Raw genomic sequence first — 25,267 nt, forward strand, 5'->3', positions numbered from 1 at the left:
TCTATTTATCTATATTCATTTAATATATATTTTTTTCGTTTATTTGTTTATTTATTCATTTATTCATTGAATTATTTATTTGTAAAGTCAGTTAATCTTGATATGTAGTCAACAATCTGAAACAGCGACTTTCTACATCAGAAGAACAGTCATCACAAATCGATATACTTTATCTAATAACCTATATCCCCAAGAAGAAAATACAATATAAAATATCCTTTTACAACTGTATATCACTGATTCTGTGGTCACATGCATACAAAGTACTAGCGACAACGCGGATGACCTCGGGGAAACACCCTATATTTCTCTCCGAGTCCCCAAATTTTTTTCCAGTTCCTTCTCAGACTTACCCTTTAAACCTGCGAAGGTATATATATACAGTATATATATATATATATGTATATATATATATATATGTATATATATATACATGTATATATATATATATGTATATATATATATATGTGTATATATATATATATATGTATATATATATATATGTATATATATATATATGTATATATATATATATGTATATATATATATATATATATATATATATGTATATATATATATAGTTATATATATATTAGTGAAGTAAGGAAGCAGGTTTTCTATATATATAGTTATCGAAGACTATTCTCCCCGGAAAGAAAAAAGGCTGATAGCTTTTTAACTTGTGTTCTCCCTCCTTTCCGCAACCTTTCCCTTTGAATCCCTCATTTGCTATCTCTCAGACTCCGCCTCTTCAGTGGGATGGTGTCCCCGAGAATAGAAGCGCTGGTTATTCCTAACGAAATATGAATACCTTCCGTTATCTCCCTTTATCTTTCTCTCCCTTTACCTCCCCCCCTCCTCTCGCCTGGGGTGTGCCTCCTCACCCCTCACCCCCCCCTCCTCCTTCTCCCCTCACCTTTCCTTCCCTCTTTCTTCCACTTTCTTCCACCTCCTCTTCGACCCCTCCTCTCTCCCTCCCCCCTCCCTCCCTCAGCCCGCGACCCCCCACCCACCAACCCCAGCCTCTCGAGGAGGATTTGTTGTGGTATGGAAGCATAAACAGGTTATCACACTGGCCTATTTTATGTCCAACCTCCGATTAATCGGAGGAACCACCCACCTCCAGAACCCTCATTAATAAATATTAGAGAATATTTTAGGTGCTTTTCGAACTTGATCACAAAACTTTGTTAGAATTTTTATTTCATTCAGCTGAGTCGCAGTTACCAAAGCTGTGGCTTCCTATATCTATTTCAAATCTACAAATTGATAACATGAAAACATTATTTCTATTTTTGTTTGCATTCGGCATGAATGCGGCAGCAAATACTGTGGCTTGTGTTTGCTCGGTAATGTTGGTAGCCATGGGTAGGAAGAACATTTGCGAAATATAATAAATAATGGTAATGAAAATGGACGAGTTTGTTTTTACCCATAGACATGTGTAGCAAAATCCATAATTTTTTTTTGTTGCTTTATAGATCAAGAAAGGAATTCGTAATTACTCTATGTATATATATGTATGAATGCATATTTCTTCTTCTTTTTTTAAGGAAATATAACTAATGGTGGTGGTTCGCAGTACAAATAGGATGCACTAAATCACATTTCAATTCAATTCAATTCAATTCAATAAGTTTATTGTTGATGTACAACAAAGGAGAGAGTTGGGTCTTGCCAACTAACCCCTATACATTTTATATTTAATTTGTTTATTACAGTTTTATCAAAAATAAATGTTTATATTACAATATCACAGTGTTGTATTTAACATTTGAAAGCAAACATTGGATGTTTTTTTAACAATTTTAGTTAAGATATCATTATTTATATAATAGCATACGAGCTCAATGAGGTTCCATTGTCCCTGTGGTCTAAATTCATCGATTATTGGGCAATACTGTACATAATGTTGTAGTGAATGTCCTCCCGGCCTTGCGCATAAAGTGCAGGGCTCAGGTTCAGCTTCCCTGTACACCTCCCAGTAATATTTATATCCCAGTCTGAGTCTCATAGTGACTAAATCCATTTGGGAACTATGTCTACTATATGGATATTCCTCTGTATTATTTAATACTGCCTTATAATGCTTGCTACTTACACTACCCTTCTCGCAACATTTATCTATGTCTATATCCATGTTAGCAATAACATTTGATCTTATTATTGACCTTATATGTTTATATGTGTATTCATTACCAGGAATATTGTTAACATCTCTAATTCCATTTCGTGCAAGACTATCTGCTTTTTCATTATAATACAATCCTATATGGGATGGTACCCATACAAAATAAATATGTGTATTGTTTCTCTCTAGGTTATATATAATATTTAAGCATCTGTTAACAACATCACAATCAGCTGGAGAGGAAGATACAAGTTCATATAATGCACTCTGACTATCGACAAAAAAGTATACATTTTTACCCATACTCGCAATAATATGTAAGCCTTCTAAGATAGCATATAGTTCAGTTCTGGTTGATGACAAATTATTTGGTAGTCTTTTTGAAATTTCATAATCTTGAAATTCTTCAGAGGAAGAATATTCCCTTATAAACACCCCACATCCTGTCTTGGTACCCTCAACTGACCCATCACAGTACACATGTACCACCTGTTTCCGTGGGTATTGTGACAATTTGTCAAGAAAATGTGCTTTTAATTCGTATTTATACCATTGTTCCTTTGGTTTACTTAGCTTTTCAATGTCAATTTTTACATTATATGGATTCCAGGTGGTATAGTAGTTATTTTTTATGAGGGCATTAAATTCGTTCATAATATCAAACTTTCTTAGAACCTTACATATTTTGCGAAGATATGGGTTGTTAGTTACATGATTATCATAATATAATGCTAATATATCTCTTTGGAGAGAGTTTGTACCATTACACACTATACGACATACAGTTCGACTCGTTATTTCTTCTATTCTTAAAATAATACTGGGTAATCTTAACTCTTTTCTTAATACCTCTATCTTAGTTGTTGTAGAACACCCTAAAATAATTCTCATCGCCTTATTTTGTACGACTTCTAAGCATTTAAGTTGTTGTGTATTGTATTGCACCAACACAAGTGAAGCATAATCTATGAAAGAACGTATCACATATATATAAAACATGCGAAGTATAGGTACACCAACACCTGACCCTCTCTTTGCTAAGACTTTGAGAGGGGCTAGCCTAGATACACACACATTTTTAACATATTCAATACAATAATTAGCATTTCTATAATCTAATTGTACACCCAAATATTTGTAGTTAAGGACACGCTCAATTTTTACACCATTTACAGTAGGTTTCCTACACTTTTTCTGTTTAGCTTGAAATTTAGTTTTGTTTTCATTTATGACAAGCCCCATGTATGTACATATTTGTTCAAGTTCATTCACAGCCTTGCTAAGTGTTTTAGGTGTATCACATTGAATAAGTATGTCATCAGCATAAATGATGGCTTTGGTACCCTGTGTAAATTCATATCTAGCAATTTTATCCATTAGTATATTGTATAGCATAGGAATTGGAACTCCACCTTGGGGGGTACCTAACTCGAATGTTTCTTCATCTGATAGTGTTCCCTGTAACCAAACCTTACCTTTTCTATTGTACAAATAGTCTTGTATCCATCCTAATAACTTTCCTTTGACTCCCTTCAATACAAGTTCCTCTAGTATAACTTTTTTATTAGATCCATCAAAGGCACCTTTCAAATCTACATATACTTGACAAGAAGCACTGGTATTAGTTAAGCAATGAACAAAGCAGTCGCTAGTAGCAAGTCCCTTCATGAAACCATATAAATTTTCAGACATTTTATCACCCACTTTAAAAATTAACCTACGTAAGACAATTCTTTCCATCATTTTGCACAAGCAGCTGGTAAGTGAGATTGGTCGAAATTTCCATCACTCTTAGGTACAGGTATAATTATGGCTGATTTCCATGCTGGGGGTAAAGTACTATTTCTGTAAGACACATTAAACATATATAGTATGGGATTTTTCCCGTAAATAATGGTAATAACAATGGACGTTTGTTTTTACCCATAGACGTGTAGCAAAATCCATATTTTTTTTGTTGTTTTATAGATCGAGAAAGGAATTCGTAATTACTCTATGTATATGTAGGTATGAATGTATATATATATATATATATATATATATATATATATATATATTTTTTTTTTTTTTTAAGGAAATATAACTAATGGTGGTGGTTCGCAGTACAAATAGGATGCACTAAATCACATTTCATTCTTTTACCGCAACATTTTTTTTCTTTCTTTACCTGAATGAAATTGAATGACGCTAGTAAGAACAAATTCTCTGAAACAGTTGTATAAAGAATTCCTAATTGATTATGATAGTACTTAACTCGTTACAATAACAAAGTTGATGGGGCTTCGTTCTATATAATAAAATTACCTGAAGGCAGTTAGAATCAGTGTTTAAACTCGTAAACACAATAAAAAGCTTAACAAGGATTAGTTCTAGACAATTCTTAACCCTTTCGTTACAAGGAAAGTTTTCCTCAACTGAATAAAATCGCCTGACGACAGATGGAGCTGACGAGAAAAGCCGTACAAAGCAGCAAAAGTGTAAAACAAATCACCCAAAAGATTACTTTCAAAACTACATTTATAACATTGTTTTGCAAAAGCAAAAGGACATCACAATTCATATCACTCCAGGATCTGTTGTTCATCTGATCACGAACATTTGTCCTCTCTGCTTTAGCAAGAAAAAAAAAAAATGAATTAGCTGCCGACTGTGTATAGCAAGAATGATAATAATGTAGGATTCGTTTCGGATGGCAAGTTTCCCACCTTGTTGCCATTCGACACCGACAGAGCCCAGACTTCCCTTCCATCATGTACATTGCAATGTGCTGCCCTCAAATAATATAATAAAAAATGGGCTGCAGTGATAATCTTTATCAACTTTTTTCACCCTTCGGGAATGTCTGGCCGCACGAAAGTAAACCATTTACGTCTCTCTTTCTCTCTCTCTCTCTCTCTATATATATATATATATATATATATATATATATATATATATATATATATATATCTTATACTAAATAAAACAAAAATTCTCCGGTTTGCGAGTTTTTCTCGAGATCCGGCAAAACGGTCGCACCGGACCCTGGGTAGGTGTAATGGTTTATTCAGTTCGTTTCACGTTTTCAACTGGAACTGATCTGATTCACGTTGTTCATTAATTAATATTATGAGTTTTTTTTTTCGGAAATTGTTATCGTGCAAGTACAGTGACGAAACTTTGGAAAAACTCGAGTTGTTTGACGGAGAAATTTCGCGAGAGAGTACGTGTGAGTTCGAAAAACATTACTTTGCGGTTTATAAAATATTTACAAAATATGGGGGAAAATCGGATCATGGGGATTACCAAAGGTATTATTTGGAATAAGGAGAAGAACTCGAAGAAGAATTCGAAGAAGAAGAAGAACTCGGAGACGAACTCGAAGAAGAAGAAGAAGAACTCGAAGAAGAACTCGAAGAAGAACTCGACGAATAACTCGAAGAAGAAGAACTCGTAGAAGAAGAAGAACACGAAGAAGAACTCGAAGAAGAAGAAGAACTCGAAGAAGAGCTCGAAAAAGAAGAAGAACGCGAAGAAAAACTCGAAGAAGAAGAAAAACTCGTAGAAGAAGAAGAAGAACTCGGAGAACTCGAGGAACTCGAAGAAGAAGAACTCGAAGAACTCGAAGATATATATATATATATATATATATATTTGTATTTATTTATATATATATATATATATATTTATATATATATATATATATATATATATATATATATATATGTTGTTATGAAGGTTGGACAGATGAGTGAAAAGGTGGTAGAGAAATACAGTGTTCTCGCTCTAACCCGTATTTCTCTACCACCTTTTCACTCATATATATGTATATATATACATATATATATATACATATGTATATATATATACATATATATATACATATATATATATACGTATATGTATATATATGTATATTATATATATGTATGTATATTTATATATATATGTATGTATATATATATATATGTATATATATATGTATATATATATATATGTATATATATATATATGTATATATATATATGTATATATATATATATATGTATATATATATGTATATATATATATATGTATATATATATATATGTATATATATATATGTATATATATATATATGTATATATATATATATTGTATTTATATATATATGTATATATATATATTGTATATATATATATATATATGTATATATACACTATATATATATGTATATATATGTATATATATATATATATATGTATATATATATATGTATATATATATATGTATATATATGTATATATATATATATGTATATATATATATATAATTATATATATGTATATATATATGCATATGTATATATATATACATATATGTATATATATATATGTATACATATATATATATATATGTATATATATATATATATATATATATATATATATAAGGTCATCATTCGTAGACCATGCCTACTGACAGAATATCACTAGATGATCTTTCTTCACGTAGAAGAAACCACCATTTTTTAAAAAGAATCAAAACAAAAAATAAGAAATAAATGTTATGCTCATGACAATACCCATCTCCACCTCATGGTAGCATATTAATCCGCATATTCATATAGTTTCGTTGATGTTCCGATCGAAATTAATCTGACTTGTATGGATTATAGAACCGTAGTGAGACTATTTTATTCAGTTGAGGGGAAATCCCTGCTCGAAAACTTTTTTCGAAAAGTTATTGAAAAATGCGCTCCTTTCTAAATCTCTTGAGTTTTCTAGACTGTATATGACGTATATCTAAGTTTCAACATCTCCGCTGACAATAATGTAATCTTGGAACTTAGTTCTGAGCTTGACATATCTTTGAGAATTTTTTATCTTTGCTATACATTTGTGCGTGTCCTTTTTATTTACAAGTATGGCTGTCTGGAGCTTTTCTTGATACTTTGCCCTCTAGTAAGTCTCTCAGGAAATTGGTTGATTTCTTTATGAAATAGAAATTATTTCCATTGATTTTCCAACTACAGGAAAGAATGACTGGAATCCTTTTGCATTTTATGCGCCGATGCAGTCAGAAGCTTCATTGGGGGATGAAGGAGGTCTCTGGATGATCCAATTTCAGCGCTCTCATAATCATTATATGATTTATTTCCTTTGGCACTTCTTTACTCCTGGATCTGCGTCTCGATCCTTGTCTTCATAATCTCCTTCTGAAACGCCTCTTTTTTGGGGCTTTCTTATTCGCCATCTCGGGGCGTCTTCCCTACCTCACCTTAGGACCATTTCTCTTGAAAACTTTAGCCGTTTCAAGGTCAAAATCCGTATTGAAATTATCCTCGGAGTGACCCGTTAACCACGGGTGAGAGAGTATGCCGCGAAGCGAGGGGCGGTTCCACGGATCCATTGCAGAGCAGCGCATTATAAGATCGCGACAGAGGTTGGCTACGCTACTGGGAAAGTCTGGACTGGCCTACATTATGGAGTCGTTGGTGCGGAACGCGTTATAGTGACACACAAGATAGAATAGGAGCGTGCCCAGGCTCCAGACGGTTGCGGGGACGTGAAGGTATTCATTACCCTTTATATACTCCGGAGGGCAATAAATTCGGGTACCGCCCGTGATTTTCCCTCTGTAGCCTGTCATTCGTTCGCTACAACCAAAGTCGATAAGTTTGATGTCAAACTCTCCTGTGCTGGCGTTCCTAAAGAGAAGCACATTATGGGGCTTAATATCTTTATGCGATACCCCGGCTTCTAGACATCCTTCGACTGTTAGGACAATCTTCCTGAACAGTGTCTTGACCTCGGTCATGGGCAGTTCTTTCCCGCTCCTGATGTAATCGACGAAGGAAACAGCTGATGGTATAAGCTCCATTACCATGTAAAAGCTGTCCTTGGTAGAGAAGCAGTAGTGTAATTTGATTACATCAGGAACTTTCTGTACACGCTGTAAAAGAGCTGCCTCTCTTGGGACCTTCTTCCCATGGCACCGTCCCCAAAAAAGCACATCAGCCAGAGGGATCTTCTTGATGGCAACCTGAAGACCATCGGCGACTCTTGTGGCTCGGAAGACGCAGCCAAAGCCTTCTTTGCCGAGCTCCTCGTGAATCTCGAAATCGCTCAGCTTCATGGCTCCCAACAGGTTCAGTGCCTCTGCGCGTCCCACGTCCTTCTCATGGTCGAATTTCAAATCCCAGATATGATCATGAACTGTACTTTGAGATTGCATCTGCACGTAGAACACATATATAGTCATGAAGAGTGTACCTATTTTAGCATGCATGAAAAATAAGTGTGATGAGTCATACGAGAGAGAGAGAGAGAGAGAGAGAGAGAAGGAGAGAGAAAAAGAGAGAGAGAAAGAAATTACCATTCATCTCTCTTGGTCCGATTCTGACATGAAACTGCCAACTTCTTAACGAAAGTTCCCGCTTTAGTGTTGCAGTTTCTAAAACGACAAGGAACCTTTACGCTACCAGGATGTATTTTTCCTGTCCAAAACAAACCGATTCCTGCTCCTATCTCTAGGGAGACAAGGAACACAAGTCTTTATGGGAAAAACTTATGGAAAGAAAATCAACGAAACGAGTTGTGAAACAAGAAAGGAAGAAAGAAAAATGGGGAAGGAAAATGAGAAGATTGAAGATTGACGAGAAAGTGGAAGGAAGGAAGTAACGGGCTTGACGAGAAAGGGAGAAGGAACATAAGAACATAAGAATGGAGAAGACCGCAAGAGACCATAAAGCCTACACTAGAGAGTTCCATCCCCCTTACCACCTGTAATCGCTAACCACGAAGTTATCTAATCTTCTCTCAAAGCAACGAATAGTTTCAGCGCTCAGTGCATCAAGGTTCCTAAGTCTATACCAATCGTTACCCACTCTGTTGGTAAAGCAGTTCTTGCCTCCGATTTTCTTCTTAATTAAACCAAAGATTGTCCCCCCGGGAGAGAGAACTGGATAGAGCAAGACACGCGGCAGATGTGGCGAGTGAGTGACCTATTACACGCTTAGCTCCACGGGTGAGAAGTTATCTGTCACATCTCCATAGAGGAGGAAACCTAAAACCAATTTCTTCGCCGCACCGATAGCTCCTGAGACGCGTTGAACTTCGAGTCTGTTTCGTGATCCCAAAGACCTCCATTTCTTTCCCCAAGCACAGTGAGTGCCACTTGCATGTCAGGCTGAAGTACTCAGGGACTCTAATCGTCTGAGGTACTCAGTGACTCTTTACATAAACCTTTTGCCTAAGCAATGTATATTTTCAGTGTCTTAATCAATCGTCTCAACAGTGAATACATTTCTGATTCCCAATTACTCTGCACGTACGCCCGGATCGATCTCCAGCGGACACCAGTGACTGCCACTTGCCCTGTCTTTCCAAACACAGAAATATCAGCTCTGTATCTCACTTGAGAGATCAGAGCCCATATATATCCCATATATATGTATATATATATATATATATATATATATATGTATATATATATATATATGTGTGTGTGTGTGTGTGTGTGTGTATATATATATATATCCGATCTATGGGTAATTTGGTGACTTCACACACGCACACACACACACACGCGCGCTGCTAAAAATTCCAGCCCTCAGTGGAACTAGAACTCGGATTGGTGAATGAACGTTCGAGCACATGTGTATGTGCGTGTGTGTACGTGTAAGTCAGTGTGTGTGTGTGTGTGTGTGTGTGTGTATGTATGTGTGTGTGTGTTTGTGTGTGTGTGTGTGCGCGTGTGTGTGTATGCGTGCGTGCGTGCGTGTGTGTGTGTGTGTGTGTGTAAATGTGAGTGTGTGTGTGTTTATATGTGCATGTGAGTGTGTATGTGCTTATATGTAAAGTAAATGTGTGTGTGTGTGTGTGTGTGTGTTTGTGTGTGTGTGTAAATGTGTGTGTGTGTGTGTGTGTGTGTAAATGTGTGTGTGTCTGTGTGTGTCTGTGTGTGCGTGTGCTTTGGTTTGTGCGTGTGTTTATGAGTGTGTGTGTGTGTGTGTGTGTGTGTGTGTGGCTCGACATAGAAACTGAAAAAAGTATTGCTAAAAAGAGACAGGCTTATAAGAAATATAAGTGCTCGGGTGCATCTAATGACTATGAAAGTTATGTATCAATACAGAGAGATTTAAAAAAGACAATAAGAAAAAGAAAACAACAATACGAAATGAACATCGCTGATAAATCCAAAGAGAATCCCAAAGAATTCTATAGTTACATTAGAGGTAAAAAGGTTGTTAGGAATCACATTGGTTCACTATTATCTGCTGACGGTCAACTTGAATATTCAAATGAAGGAATGTGTAATATCTTAAACAGTTATTTTAGCTCGGTATTCCTAAACGAAACACCTCAATGTGAATTCCAAACTGAAACCTATGAAAAGTGTAGGGTAAACTTACTACGGTAAATATAACAAAAGAAAAAATTAAAAGGTGTATAGCTAAACTCAAACTTAATAAAACACCAGGGCCTGACGGTTGGCATCCAAGAATCTTAAAGAAAATGAAAAATGAGATTGTTATTCCATTAGTAATTTTTTTCAAGAAATCCATCATATCCGGAGATGTCCCAAGAGAACAGAAGCCAGCTAACGTTACTCCCATATTCAAAAAAGGTGACAAAAAGAAGCCAAATAACTATAGGCCTATAAGTTTGACTTCAATCGTAGGAAAAATAATGGAAACTATCATCAGAGATGCTATCGAACATCATTTAGAAAGTAACCGTTTGATAAATGATAGCCAGCATGGTTTCAGACGGAAACGTTCTTGCGTGACTAACTTACTAGAATTCTACAACACAGTTATCTCAAATCATGACAAAAGAAACAATATAGATTTGATATATCTAGACTTTGCAAAAGCTTTTGATACCGTCCCCCACGAAAGACTACTTACTAAATTGGCTTTATACGGAATAAATGGAAGCCTATTAGGTTGGACTAGTAATTGGTTGAATGGTCAAAAACCAATGAGGAAATTTTTCTACATATCAGCGGGCTGTTGAAAACGTTCAAAGACTCAAACTTTTGTTTAAAAATCATAGAACTAGTTATCAAATAATAAATGGTACATCAAAATATGACTTTTAGTGGTGATTATGTTACCGGTACTTATAAAATATACGTTTTTACCGTGTAGAAAAAAATTCTACGCTAAAGTTTCAGCTTTCTTTTAGCGATTATATAAAGAAAAATAATTTTCATATCTTACTGAATATGTTAGGGCATGGGGGCCATATATGCATTCAAGAATAAAAAAAAACTAGAACCATTTTGTCAAAGTTTGACAAGTATATCTTGCTATAAAAGTCTGCACACGCCCGAGAAAAATGTATGGCAACACTCCCATTCTACACGGAAATATAGAAAACGCGACAACCCTGGCCGCCACCATTGTCCTGCGTGCATGCCTTCCGATATTTACAGTGTACGTAAAAATACAGTACAGTACACTGAATATACAGTACATTTACATGCCTGTATTACAGCTATTATGACAAAATTTTTGGTATTATATCATTATTATTACAGTATTGTTATTATTACAGTGTTAGAGTATTGTTCTTATGTGTTTCTTTGCCATATCATACATTACCTATACGTATACCGCTATGAAAATCTACGGTTGTTAGGGCGATATTTTCGATAACCGGACGTTTGGCATGACCAGATCACCCTTCCCCCCAATTAGTCCGGTCTTTCGAGGTTTGACTGCATATATATATATTATATATATATATGTATATATATATATGTATATATATACATGTATATATAAATATGTATATATATAATGTATATATATATACATTTACATATATATATTTGTATATGCATATATATATATGTACATATATATATATATATATATATATATATAAGAAAATAAGAGTAAAGGAGACTACAAGAGAACATAAGGCCTACACTAGGCAGCTCCGTATCCATCACTACTTATCATCCCTATCCATAAAGTTGTCTAATCGTTTCTTAAAACAACTGATAGTTTCAGCGCTTACTACATGGTTACTAAGTTTATTCTCTTCATCGACCACCCTATTAGTAAATCAATTCTTGCCTATTTCCTTCTTAAATCTAAATTTGTCCCGTTTATACCCATTACTGCGAGTCCTGCCCTGTTGTTTTATTATGATGACCTTGTTTGCTTCACCCTTGTTATAACCTTTGATCCACTTGAACACTTCTATTAGATCACCCCGCACTCTACGTCTTTCCAGAGAGTATAAGTTTAGGTGCCTAAGCCTCTCTTCGTAAGGCAAATTTCCAAGTCCATGTATCATATTGGTCATTCTTCTCTGTACTGATTCTAGTGAATTGATGTCCATTTTGAAGGACGGAGACCAAAACTGTACAGCATAGTCAAGGATGGGTCTAACTATCGCTAGATAGAGTTTAATAATTACCTCTGCATTTCTATTCGTTACCGTCCTAGCAATGAAGCCTAATGCTTTGTAAGCTTTATTTCTGGCGCTAATGCACTGCTCCCTGGTTATGGGGTCCGGACTCACCAGAACACCCAAGTCCCTCTCGCACTCAGATTTTTCTAAAAACGTGTTACCTAAGTTGTATCTATTTTAGGGGATGTGTAGCCCTACGTTTAACATGCCACACTTAGAGATATTGAAGTTCATTTGCCACTTCACCGACCATGTTAACAATTTATTAAGATCATCCTGCAGAATCTCTGCGTCGTCTCCTCACCTAATTATGCGTCCTATTTTAGTGTCGTCCGCAAACTTACTATTTATCCCATCGTCTAAGTCATTTATGTACATAATGAACAATTAGGGACCCAAAACCGAGTCCTGGGGGACCACGCTAGTAACATTGCCCCCACCTAGATTTTATTCCATTTATGGTGACCCGCTGTTTTCTGTTACTAATCCAAGCTCTAATCCATTCTAACACTTTTCCTCCTATGCCATGGGCTTTGATATTATTTAGTAATCTCCGGTGTGGTACCTTGTCGAACGCTTTGCTAAAGTCAAGGTAAATAACATCGTAATTTTCATTGTTATCTGACGCCTTATATACTTTAATTTAAAAGGATAGAAGATTAGTCACACATGACTTACCTTTGGAGAAACAATGCTATGAATCACGAATTAGATTATGCCCTTCGACGTGTTCTCTGAGTCTATTTACTATTATCGACTCAAGCATTTTTCCTATAACCGATGTCGAACTGATTGGCCTGTATTTGCATATAGAGGATCTATCTCCCTTCTTGAAAACAGGGACAACATATATATATATATATATATACATATATATATGTATATATATATATATAAAGTAGATATATATATATATATACATATATATATATATATATATGTATGTGTGTGTGTGTGTGTGTGTGTGTGTGTGTGTATGTGTGTGTGTGTGTGCGCCTGTGTGTGTGTGCGCCTGTGTGTGTGTGTGTGCGTGTGTGTGCATATATAACATACACACACACACACACATATATATATATATATATATATACATACATATACGAAGGCTTTTTCCCCCTCACAAGGGAGGTAGCCAAAAAGGAAAAGGCATAAAATCATTCCCACCCATTCCATCCCTGAATACACTCCACACCCCTCCACCCTCCCTCTTATCTTAGCACCTCCTGGATGACGAGTCATCCCTGCACCTTGTCCACCGCCCTGGGTCAGAAGCAGTGTCGCAAGACAAAGCACATCCACAGCAAGGTCGCTTCATTAAATCGGCGAACCCCATCTCCGTCCACCCACGCATAAAAGGAGAAGTCGGGGAGAAATCCCTATGGGCTGCGTCCAATTTTGCTCACACATACTACTTCACCCCCCATCCCCCCACCCATTCCACCTCCTGCATCACAACATCATCCCTATACAACCATTCTCCATTCACTCCTGTCTTCTGTCCTCTCCCGTCCTTCCTCAACAGACTTTCCCCTCTTCCCCAAAGCCCCCTTCACCCCATCCATCCACCTCATCCTAGGACATCCTATCATGTTCGCTCCATCCACATTTGCCTTCCATATATACATATATATATATATATATATACATATATATATATATATATGTATATATATATATATATATATATATGTATATATATATATATATATGTGTGTGTGTGTGTGTGTGTGTGTGTGTGTGTGTGTGTGCAGCACAGTCGACATGGTGTTTGTGGCAAGACAGCTCCAGGAGAAAAGCATTGAGCAACACCAAGACCTCTACATGGCGTTTATAGATCTTGCCAAGGCTTTTGACACTGTGAACCGTCCTCTCCTATGGCAAGTACTTGTAAAATTTGGATGCCCACCAACATTTCTGGGTGTCCTGAGAGCCTTTCACGATGGCTTTATGGCTCGAGTGTCCAGTTCTGGGCTCAAGTCTGAGCCATTCCTTGTTGAGTCAGGTGTGAAGCAGGGGTGTGTTATTGCTCCCATCTTATTCAATTTATTTCTTGCTGCAGTCTCCAACATTGCTAGACAGCAAATCGATCCTGCTGATGGTGTCAGGCTTTCGTACAGGCTGGATGGCAACCTCTTCAATCTGCGACGCCTCCAAGCCAAAACACGTGTGACAGATGAGGTAATCCATGAACTGCAGTACGCAGATGACACTGCTTTAGTGAGCTCATCCAAAGAGGGTCTTCAGCGCACCATCAACGCTGTCTCAAATATATATACCAGATCTGGACTAGCCATCAACATCAATAAAACAGAAGTGCTCAGTATCTCTGAACAACTAGAGCCTCCGGAATTCACTATCAATCAACATCCTCTGAAAAACACTCATGAGTTTACCTACCTCGGCTCAGTGCTCACTGACTCCTGTGACCTGACAAGCGAAATCCAACGCCGCATTGGTTTGGCAGCAGCAGCTTTTGGTAGACTATCACACAGAGTGTTCTTGAACCGCAACCTCACCACCACCACCAAGGTCTCGGTGTATAAGGCAATCTGCCTTCCCATCCTTCTGTATGGCAGTGAGTCATGGGTGCCTTATAGACGCCATTTGAAAAAGTTGGAGGCCTTTCACACCAACTGCTTACAGCGCATACTGGGTCTAAAATGGTGGCACAAGGTACCTCACAGTAAAATCCGTCGACGCACACAAATGGACCCACTGGAAATAGTCTTAACCCAACGTCAACTACGGTGGCTGGGGCATACCATCCGCATGCCAGAAGAGAGACTACCACGAAAAGTTCTCTATGGAGAACTTGCTAAGGGCAGACGCCACCCTGGGGGCCCACGTAAACGACACAAGGACCATCTGAAAACAACGCTTAAAAAATGTGGCATCGAACCCACCACCATTGAAAATGTTGCTGCCGATCGGAGAGAATGGCGATCTACATGCCAAAACGGCTTAGATACACTCACTTCCACCTACAACGATCGGGCAGAACATCGAAGACGGCAAAGAAATTCGGCACATCAGGCAGAGGGCAACTTTCCCTGTGATACCTGCAGCCGTATATGCAACTCGAGAATCGGACTCCACAGCCATCAGCGAGTTCATCTGGCGTAATACCACTTCTTGGCATGGTGCAACGTCATCGTCGTCAGCGACGGACTACTATAAGCAAGTAAGCAAGTAAGTGTGTGTGTGTGTGTGTGTGTGTGTGTGTGTGTGTGTGTGTGTGTGTGTGTGTGTGTGTATGTGTGTGTGTGTGTTTATGTGTGTGTGTGTGTGTGTGCATATGTATTTATATATATATATGTATATATATATATATGTATATGTATATATATATATATACTGTATATATATATACATATATATATATATATATATATATATATATATATACATATATATATATATATACATATATAAATATGTGTGTGTGTGTGTGTGTGTTTATGTGTGTGTGTGTATGTGTGTGTGTGTGTGTGTGTGTGTGTGTGTGTGTGCGTGTGTGTGTGCGTTTGTGTGTGTGTGTATTTGTGTGTGTGTGCATATAACACACACACATACACACACACACACACGCACACACACACACACACACACACACATATATATATATATATATATATATATATATATATGTATATATATAGTTATCGAAGACTATTCTCCCCGGAAAGAAAAAAGGCTGAAAGCTCTTTAACTTCTGTTCTCCCTCTTTTCCGCAACCTTTCCCTTTGAATCCCTCATTTACTATCTCTCAGACTCCGCCTCTTCAGTGGGATGGTGTCCCCGAGAATAGAAGCGCTGGTTATTCCTAACGAAATATGAATACCTTCCGCTATCTCCCTTTATCTTTCTCTCCCTTTACCTCCCTTCCTCTCGCCTGGGATGTGCCTCACGTCTCACCCCCCCCCTCCTTCTCCCCTCACCTTTCCTTCCCCCTTTCTTCCACTTCCTTCCAATTTCACCCCTTACACTCCCCCTCTTCGACCCCTCCTCTCTCCCTCCCTCAGCCCGCGACCCCCCACCCACCAACCCCAGGCTCTCGAGGAGGATTTGTTGTGGTATGGAAGCATAAACAGGTTATCACACTGGGCTATTTTATGTCCAACCTCCGATTAATCGGAGGAACCACCCACCTCCAGAACCCTCATTGATAAGTATTAGAGAATAATTTAGGTGCTTTTCGAACTTGATCATAAAACTTTGTTAGAATTTTTTTTTCATTCATCTGAGTCGCAGTTAGCAAAGCTGTGGCTTCCTATATTTATTTCAAATCTACAAATTGATAACATGAAAACATTATTTCTATTTTTGTTTGCACTCGGCATGAATGCGGCAGCAAACACTGCGGCTTGTGTTTGCTCGGTAATGTTGGTAGCCATGGGTAGGAAGAACATTTGCGAAATATGATGAATAATGATAATAGAAATGGACGAGGTTGTTTTTACCCATCGACATGTGTAGCAAAATCCATAAAAAAAAAAAAAAAAATTATAGATCGAGAAAGGAATTCGTAATTACTCTATGTAAATGTATGTATGAATGCATATTTTTTCTTCTTTTTTTAAGGAAATGTAACTAATGGTGGTGGTTCGCAGTACAGATAGGATGCACTAAATCACATTTCATTCTTTTACCGCAACATTTGTTTTTCTTTTTTTACCTGAATGAAATTGAATGACGCTAGTGAGAACAAATTCTGTGAAACAATTGTATAAAGAATTCCTAATTGATTATGATAGTACTTAACTCGTTACAATAACAAAGTTGATGGGGCTTCGTTCTATATAATAAAATTACCTGAAGGCAGTTAGAATCAGTGTTTAAACTCGTAAACACAATAAAAAGCTTAACAAGGATTAGTTCTAGACAATTCTTAACCCTTTCGTTACAAGGAAAGTTTTCCTCAACTGAATAAAATCGCCTGACGACAGATGGAGCTGACGAGAAAAGCCGTACAAAGCAGCAAAAGTGTAAAACAAATCACCCAAAAGATTACTTTCAAAACTACATTTATAACATTGTTTTGCAAAAGCAAAAGGACATCACAATTCATATCACTCCAGGATCTGTTGTTCATCTGATCACGAACATTTGTCCTCTCTGCTTTAGCAAGAAAAAAAAAAAAAAAATGAATTAGCTGCCGACTGTGTATAGCAAGAATGATAATAATGTAGGATTCGTTTCGGATGGCAAGTTTCCCACCTTGTTGCCATTCGACTCCATCATGTACATTGCAATGTGCTGCCCTCAAATAATATCATAAAAAATGGGCTGCAGTGATAATCTTTATCAACTTTTTTCACCCTTCGGGAATGTCTGGCCGCACGAAAGTAAACCATTTACGTCTCTCTTTCTCTCTCTCTCTCTCTCTCTCTCTCTCTCTCTCTCTATATATATATATATATATATATATATATATATATATATATATATCTTATACTAAATAAAACAAAAATTCTCCGGTTTGCGAGTTTTTCTCGAGATCCGGCAAAACGGTCGCACCGGACCCTGGGTAGGTGTAATGGTTTATTCAGTTCGTTTCACGTTTTCAACTGGAACTGATCTGATTCACGTTGTTCATTAATTAATATTATGAGTTTTTTTTTCGGAAATTGTTATCGTGCAAGTACAGTGACGAAACTTTGGAAAAACTCGAGTTGTTTGACGGAGAAATTTCGCGAGAGAGTACGTGTGAGTTCGAAAAACATTACTTTGCGGTTTATAAAATATTTACAAAATATGGGGGAAAATCGGATCATGGGGATTACCAAAGGTATTATTTGGAATAAGGAGAAGAACTCGAAGAAGAATTCGAAGAAGAAGAAGAACTCGGAGACGAACTCGAAGAAGAAGAAGAAGAATTCGAAGAAGAACTCGAAGAAGAAGAACTCGACGAATAACTCGAAGAAGAAGAACTCGTAGAAGAAGAAGAACACGAAGAAGAAGTCGAAGAAGAACTCGAAGAAGAAGAAGAACTCGAAGAAGAGCTCGAAAAAGAAGAAGAACGCGAAGAAAAACTCGAAGAAGAAGAAAAACTCGTAGAAGAAGAAGAACTCGAAGAAGAAGAAGAAGAAGAAGAAGAACTCGGAGAACTCGAGGAACTCGAAGAAGAAGAACTCGAAGAACTCGAAGATATATATATATATATATATATATATATATATATATATATGTATGTATATATATATATATATATATATATATATATATATATATGTTGTTATGAAGGTTGGACAGATGAGTGAAAAGGTGGTAGAGAAATACAGTGTTCTCGCTCTAACCCGTATTTCTCTACCACCTTTTCACTCATATATATATATATATGTGTATATATATATATATATGTATATATATATGTATATATATATATATGTATATATATATGTATATATATATATATGTATATATATATATATATGTATATATATATGTATGTATATATATATGTATATATATATATATGTATATATATATGTATATATATATATGTATGTATATATATATATGTATATATATATGTATGTATATATATATATGTATATATATATGTATGTATATATATATATGTATATATATATATATGTATATATATATATATATGTATATATATATATATATGTATATATATATATGTATGTATATATATATATGTATATATATATATGTATATATATATATGTATATATATATATATATATATATATATATATGAATATATATACATATATATGTATATATATATATATGTATATATATGTATATATATATATATATGTATATATATATATATGTATATATATATATGTATATATATATATATATATGTATATATATATATGTATATGTATATATATATATGTATATATATATATATATGTATATATATATATATATATATATATATATATATAAGGTCATCATTCGTAGACCATGCCTACTGACAGAATATCACTAGATGATCTTTCTTCACGTAGAAGAAACCACCATTTTTTTTAAAAAGAATCAAAACAAAAAATAAGAAATAAATGTTATGCTCATGACAATACCCATCTCCACCTCATGGTAGCATATTAATCCGCATATTCATATAGTTTCGTTGATGTTCCGATCGAAATTAATCTGACTTGTATGCATTATAGAACCGTAGTGAGACTATTTTATTCAGTTGAGGGGAAATCCCTGCTCGAAAACTTTTTTCGAAAAGTTATTGAAAAATGCGCTCCTTTCTAAATCTCTTGAGTTTTCTAGACTGTATATGACGTATATCTAAGTTTCAACATCTCCGCTGACAATAATGTAATCTTGGAACTTAGTTCTGAGCTTGACATATCTTTGAGAATTTTTTTATCTTTGCTATACATTTGTGCGTGTCCTTTTTATTTACAAGTATGGCTGTCTGGAGCTTTTCTTGATACTTTGCCCTCTAGTAAGTCTCTCAGGAAATTGGTTGATTTCTTTATGAAATAGAAATTATTTCCATTGATTTTCCAACTACAGGAAAGAATGACTGGAATCCTTTTGCATTTTATGCGCCGATGCAGTCAGAAGCTTCATTGGGGGATGAAGGAGGTCTCTGGATGATCCAATTTCAGCGCTCTCATAATCATTATATGATTTATTTCCTTTGGCACTTCTTTACTCCTGGATCTGCGTCTCGATCCTTGTCTTCATAATCTCCTTCTGAAACGCCTCTTTTTTGGGGCTTTCTTATTCGCCATCTCGGGGCGTCTTCCCTACCTCACCTTAGGACCATTTCTCTTGAAAACTTTAGCCGTTTCAAGGTCAAAATCCGTATTGAAATTATCCTCGGAGTGACCCGTTAACCACGGGTGAGAGAGTATGCCGCGAAGCGAGGGGCGGTTCCACGGATCCATTGCAGAGCAGCGCATTATAAGATCGCGACAGAGGTTGGCTACGCTACTGGGAAAGTCTGGACTGGCCTACATTATGGAGTCGTTGGTGCGGAACGCGTTATAGTGACACACAAGATAGAATAGGAGCGTGCCCAGGCTCCAGACGGTTGCGGGGACGTGAAGGTATTCATTACCCTTTATATACTCCGGAGGGCAATAAATTCGGGTACCGCCCGTGATTTTCCCTCTGTAGCCTGTCATTCGTTCGCTACAACCAAAGTCGATAAGTTTGATGTCAAACTCTCCTGTGCTGGCGTTCCTAAAGAGAAGCACATTATGGGGCTTAATATCTTTATGCGATACCCCGGCTTCTAGACATCCTTCGACTGTTAGGACAATCTTCCTGAACAGTGTCTTGACCTCGGTCATGGGCAGTTCTTTCCCGCTCCTGATGTAATCGACGAAGGAAACAGCTGATGGTATAAGCTCCATTACCATGTAAAAGCTGTCCTTGGTTGTGAAGCAGTCGTGTAATTTGATTACATCAGGAACTTTCTGTACTCGCTGCAAAAGAGCTGCCTCTCTTGGGACCTTCTTCCTATGGCGCCGTCCCCAAAAAAGCACATCAGCCAGAGGGATCTTCTTGATGGCAACCTGAAGGCCATCGGCGACTCTTGTGGCTCGGAAGACGCAGCCAAAGCCTCCTTTGCCGAGCTCCTCGTGAATCTCGAAATCGCTCAGCTTCATGGCTCCCAACAGGTTCAGTGCCTCTGCGGTTCCGACGTCCTTCTCATGGTCGAATTTCAAATCCCAGATATGAGCATGAACTGTACTTTGCGATTGCATTGCACGTAGAACATATATATAGTCATGAAGAGTGTACCTATTTTAGCATGCATGTTGTAATGAGTCATACGAGACAGAGAGAGAGAGAGAGAGAGAGAGATAGAGAGAGGAGGAGGAGAGAGAAAAAGAGAGAGAGAAAAATTACCATTCATCTCTCTTGGTTCGACTCTGACATGAAAATGCAAACTTCTTAACGAAAGTTCCCGCTTTAGTGTTGCATGTTCTATAACGACAAGGAACCTTTACACTACCAGGATGTATTTTTCCTGTCCAAAACAAACCGATTCCTGTTCCTATCTCTAGGGAGACAAGCAACACAAGTCTTTATGAGAAAAACTTGTGGAAAGAAAATCAACGAGACGAGTTGTGAAACAAGAAAGGAAGGAAGAAAAATGGGGAAGGAAAATGAGAAGATTGAAAATTGACGAGAAAATGGAAGGAAGGAAGTAACGGGCTTGACGAGAAAGGGGGAAGGAACATAAGAATTGGGAAGACCGCAAGAGACCATAAAGTCTACACTAGACAGTTCCATGTGTGTGTGTGTGTGTGTGTATTTGTGTGTGTGTGTGTCTGTGTGTGTGTGTCTGTGTGTGTGTGCGTGTGTGCGTGTGTGTGTATGTGTGTGTGTGTGTGTGTGTGTGTGTGTGTATGTGTGTGTGCGTGTGTGTGTGTGTGTATGTGTGTCTCGCACACGCGCGAAACCGTGCTAAAGTATGTTTACACACCAACGATAACCAACAATCTGCAACATTTTATAAATCCAGTACTTGCAACTCTGTGATTGTTCGTTTTCTCCAACAAGTGTTTATTTACTTTTAACTTAAAGAAATACATTTACAAGTTGCACAACGTTATTTCCTCAGGATTCTCTGCCAATAATTTTAATCGCCAGAGAGGAGCATATGCTTGGGATTGGGTCCACTTCACCATGTTGCGCCGCGTTGTTTGTTGTACCGGTGTTGGAATGAAGACTTGAAAGAAAACTTGATAATAGGGATGGAAATGGAGAAGGAGTGGAGAAGTGGATGAGAAGGGGAGGGGAGAGAAGAGAAGGAGAGAAAGGAAGCAGTTGACTGTGGAAAGAGTGTGAATTATGGAGAGAGGAGAAGTATTGGGGAGGGTTAATATAAAGAATGGAATGAAACATTGATAACAGGACGGTGAAAGAATAGAAGAGAATGAAGGAAGAAAGCGAATGTGGTGGGAAAGAAAGATAAGAGAAAACAAAGCGGATGAGTGAGAATTATGGGCAAACAGGAGGGAGAGAGGGGAAGGAGGGAAGGAGAAGAGGAAGAGGGGAGAAGGAGGTAGAGGAGAGGGCGTAGGAGGGAGAAGGACAGGGAGAACGGGAGATGAACGTCAGTTTATCAGATTAGTACGTATGGGATGAAAATGCGTCTTGGGTGAGGCGCATGCGCAGGTTCCTAGGGTGTGTGAGTGTTGACCCCCACCGCTTCAGTTTGCTCCTGGTCGCTCCTGTCCTTTCACCATCACCTGAAGGCGAGACGTCACCGTCCGTTCTTTCCTTCTTCCTCTTCAAATCCACAAACGACGAGAGAGTGACACACCGAGAGAGAGAGATTGAGAAAGAGAGAGAGAGGAAGAGAGAGAGAGAGAGAGAGAGAGAGAGAGAGAAGAGAGAGGACGCCCCGTCTGCACCAAACCCATTGTGCATCATCAGCTGAAAAGCACAAACTTCATTCTTGTCCAGTTCTTCATCTCACAAGTGAATCTTGGTCCCCGAGGAGGCCTCATGTCATTACCGTTGTTTGAATCTCCGTAAGTTGCTTGACTCACCAGTATCGGTAATTTTTATTTCTTCTGGATACAACAGAAACCCCGGTACAACAAACAACGCGGCGCAACATGGTGAAGTGGACCCAATCCCAAGTATATGCTCCTCTCTGGCGATTAAAATTATTGGCAGAGAATCCTGAGGAAATAACGTTGTGCAACTTGTTAATGTATTTCTTTAAGTTAAAAGTAAATAAACACTTGTTGGAGATAAAGAACAATCACAGAGTTGCAAGTACTGGGTTTATAAAATGTTGCAGATTGTTGGTTATCGTTGGTGTGTAAACATACTTTAGCACGGTTTCGCGCGTGTGCGAGACACACACATACACACACACACACACACACACACACACACACACGCACACACACACACACACACAGACACACACACACACACACACACACACAAATACACATACACACACACACACACATGGAACTGTCTAGTGTAGACTTTATGGTCTCTTGCGGTCTTCCCAATTCTTATGTTCCTTCCCCCTTTCTCGTCAAGCCCGTTACTTCCTTCCTTCCATTTTCTCGTCAATTTTCAATCTTCTCATTTTCCTTCCCCATTTTTCTTCCTTCCTTTCTTGTTTCACAACTCGTCTCGTTGATTTTCTTTCCACAAGTTTTTCTCATAAAGACTTGTGTTGCTTGTCTCCCTAGAGATAGGAACAGGAATCGGTTTGTTTTGGACAGGAAAAATACATCCTGGTAGTGTAAAGGTTCCTTGTCGTTATAGAACATGCAACACTAAAGCGGGAACTTTCGTTAAGAAGTTTGCATTTTCATGTCAGAGTCGAACCAAGAGAGATGAATGGTAATTTTTCTCTCTCTCTTTTTCTCTCTCCTCCTCCTCTCTCTATCTCTCTCTCTCTCTCTCTCTCTCTGTCTCGTATGACTCATTACAACATGCATGCTAAAATAGGTACACTCTTCATGACTATATATATGTTCTACGTGCAATGCAATCGCAAAGTACAGTTCATGCTCATATCTGGGATTTGAAATTCGACCATGAGAAGGACGTCGGAACCGCAGAGGCACTGAACCTGTTGGGAGCCATGAAGCTGAGCGATTTCGAGATTCACGAGGAGCTCGGCAAAGGAGGCTTTGGCTGCGTCTTCCGAGCCACAAGAGTCGCCGATGGCCTTCAGGTTGCCATCAAGAAGATCCCTCTGGCTGATGTGCTTTTTTGGGGACGGCGCCATAGGAAGAAGGTCCCAAGAGAGGCAGCTCTTTTGCAGCGAGTACAGAAAGTTCCTGATGTAATCAAATTACACGACTGCTTCACAACCAAGGACAGCTTTTACATGGTAATGGAGCTTATACCATCAGCTGTTTCCTTCGTCGATTACATCAGGAGCGGGAAAGAACTGCCCATGACCGAGGTCAAGACACTGTTCAGGAAGATTGTCCTAACAGTCGAAGGATGTCTAGAAGCCGGGGTATCGCATAAAGATATTAAGCCCCATAATGTGCTTCTCTTTAGGAACGCCAGCACAGGAGAGTTTGACATCAAACTTATCGACTTTGGTTGTAGCGAACGAATGACAGGCTACAGAGGGAAAATCACGGGCGGTACCCGAATTTATTGCCCTCCGGAGTATATAAAGGGTAATGAATACCTTCACGTCCCCGCAACCGTCTGGAGCCTGGGCACGCTCCTATTCTATCTTGTGTGTCACTATAACGCGTTCCGCACCAACGACTCCATAATGTAGGCCAGTCCAGACTTTCCCAGTAGCGTAGCCAACCTCTGTCGCGATCTTATAATGCGCTGCTCTGCAATGGATCCGTGGAACCGCCCCTCGCTTCGCGGCATACTCTCTCACCCGTGGTTAACGGGTCACTCCGAGGATAATTTCAATACGGATTTTGACCTTGAAACGGCTAAAGTTTTCAAGAGAAATGGTCCTAAGGTGAGGTAGGGAAGACGCCCGAGATGGCGAATAAGAAAGCCCCAAAAAAGAGGCGTTTCAGAAGGAGATTATGAAGACAAGGATCGAGACGCAGATCCAGGAGTAAAGAAGTGCCAAAGGAAATAAATCATATAATGATTATGAGAGCGCTGAAATTGGATCATCCAGAGACCTCCTTCATCCCCCAATGAAGCTTCTGACTGCATCGGCGCATAAAATGCAAAAGGATTCCAGTCATTCTTTCCTGTAGTTGGAAAATCAATGGAAATAATTTTCTATTTCATAAAGAAATCAACCAATTTCCTGAGAGAC

The 25,267-nt window shown here is 37.8% G+C and overlaps 2 protein-coding genes across 2 annotated transcripts; one reads left to right on the forward strand and one right to left on the reverse strand.

Annotated features, from left to right (window-relative positions):
- Positions 1 to 20,477: 20,477 nt before the first annotated feature.
- Positions 20,478 to 21,236, reverse strand: LOC143022902 (serine/threonine-protein kinase prk-2-like). The gene has a single exon (XM_076181301.1). It carries the CDS (start codon positions 21,234 to 21,236, stop codon positions 20,478 to 20,480), a length of 759 nt encoding a protein of 252 aa, XP_076037416.1.
- A 2,762-nt stretch (positions 21,237 to 23,998) lies between these two features.
- On the forward strand, positions 23,999 to 24,757 carry LOC143022903 (serine/threonine-protein kinase prk-2-like). The gene has a single exon (XM_076181302.1). It carries the CDS (start codon positions 23,999 to 24,001, stop codon positions 24,755 to 24,757), a length of 759 nt encoding a protein of 252 aa, XP_076037417.1.
- The last annotated feature ends 510 nt before the right edge of the window (positions 24,758 to 25,267 follow it).

The sequence above is a fragment of the Oratosquilla oratoria genome, unplaced genomic scaffold (assembly GCF_046742065.1).
Source record: "Oratosquilla oratoria isolate Oo_2021 unplaced genomic scaffold, ASM4674206v1 SCAFFOLD220, whole genome shotgun sequence".
NCBI lineage: Eukaryota > Metazoa > Arthropoda > Malacostraca > Stomatopoda > Squillidae > Oratosquilla > Oratosquilla oratoria.

What these genes read in the sequence shown, in the direction of transcription:
- LOC143022902 (XM_076181301.1), bottom strand. Translation starts at nt 21,236, where the DNA reads ATGCAATCGCAAAGTACAGTTCATGCTCATATCTGGGATTTGAAATTC.
- LOC143022903 (XM_076181302.1), top strand. Translation starts at nt 23,999, where the DNA reads ATGCAATCGCAAAGTACAGTTCATGCTCATATCTGGGATTTGAAATTC.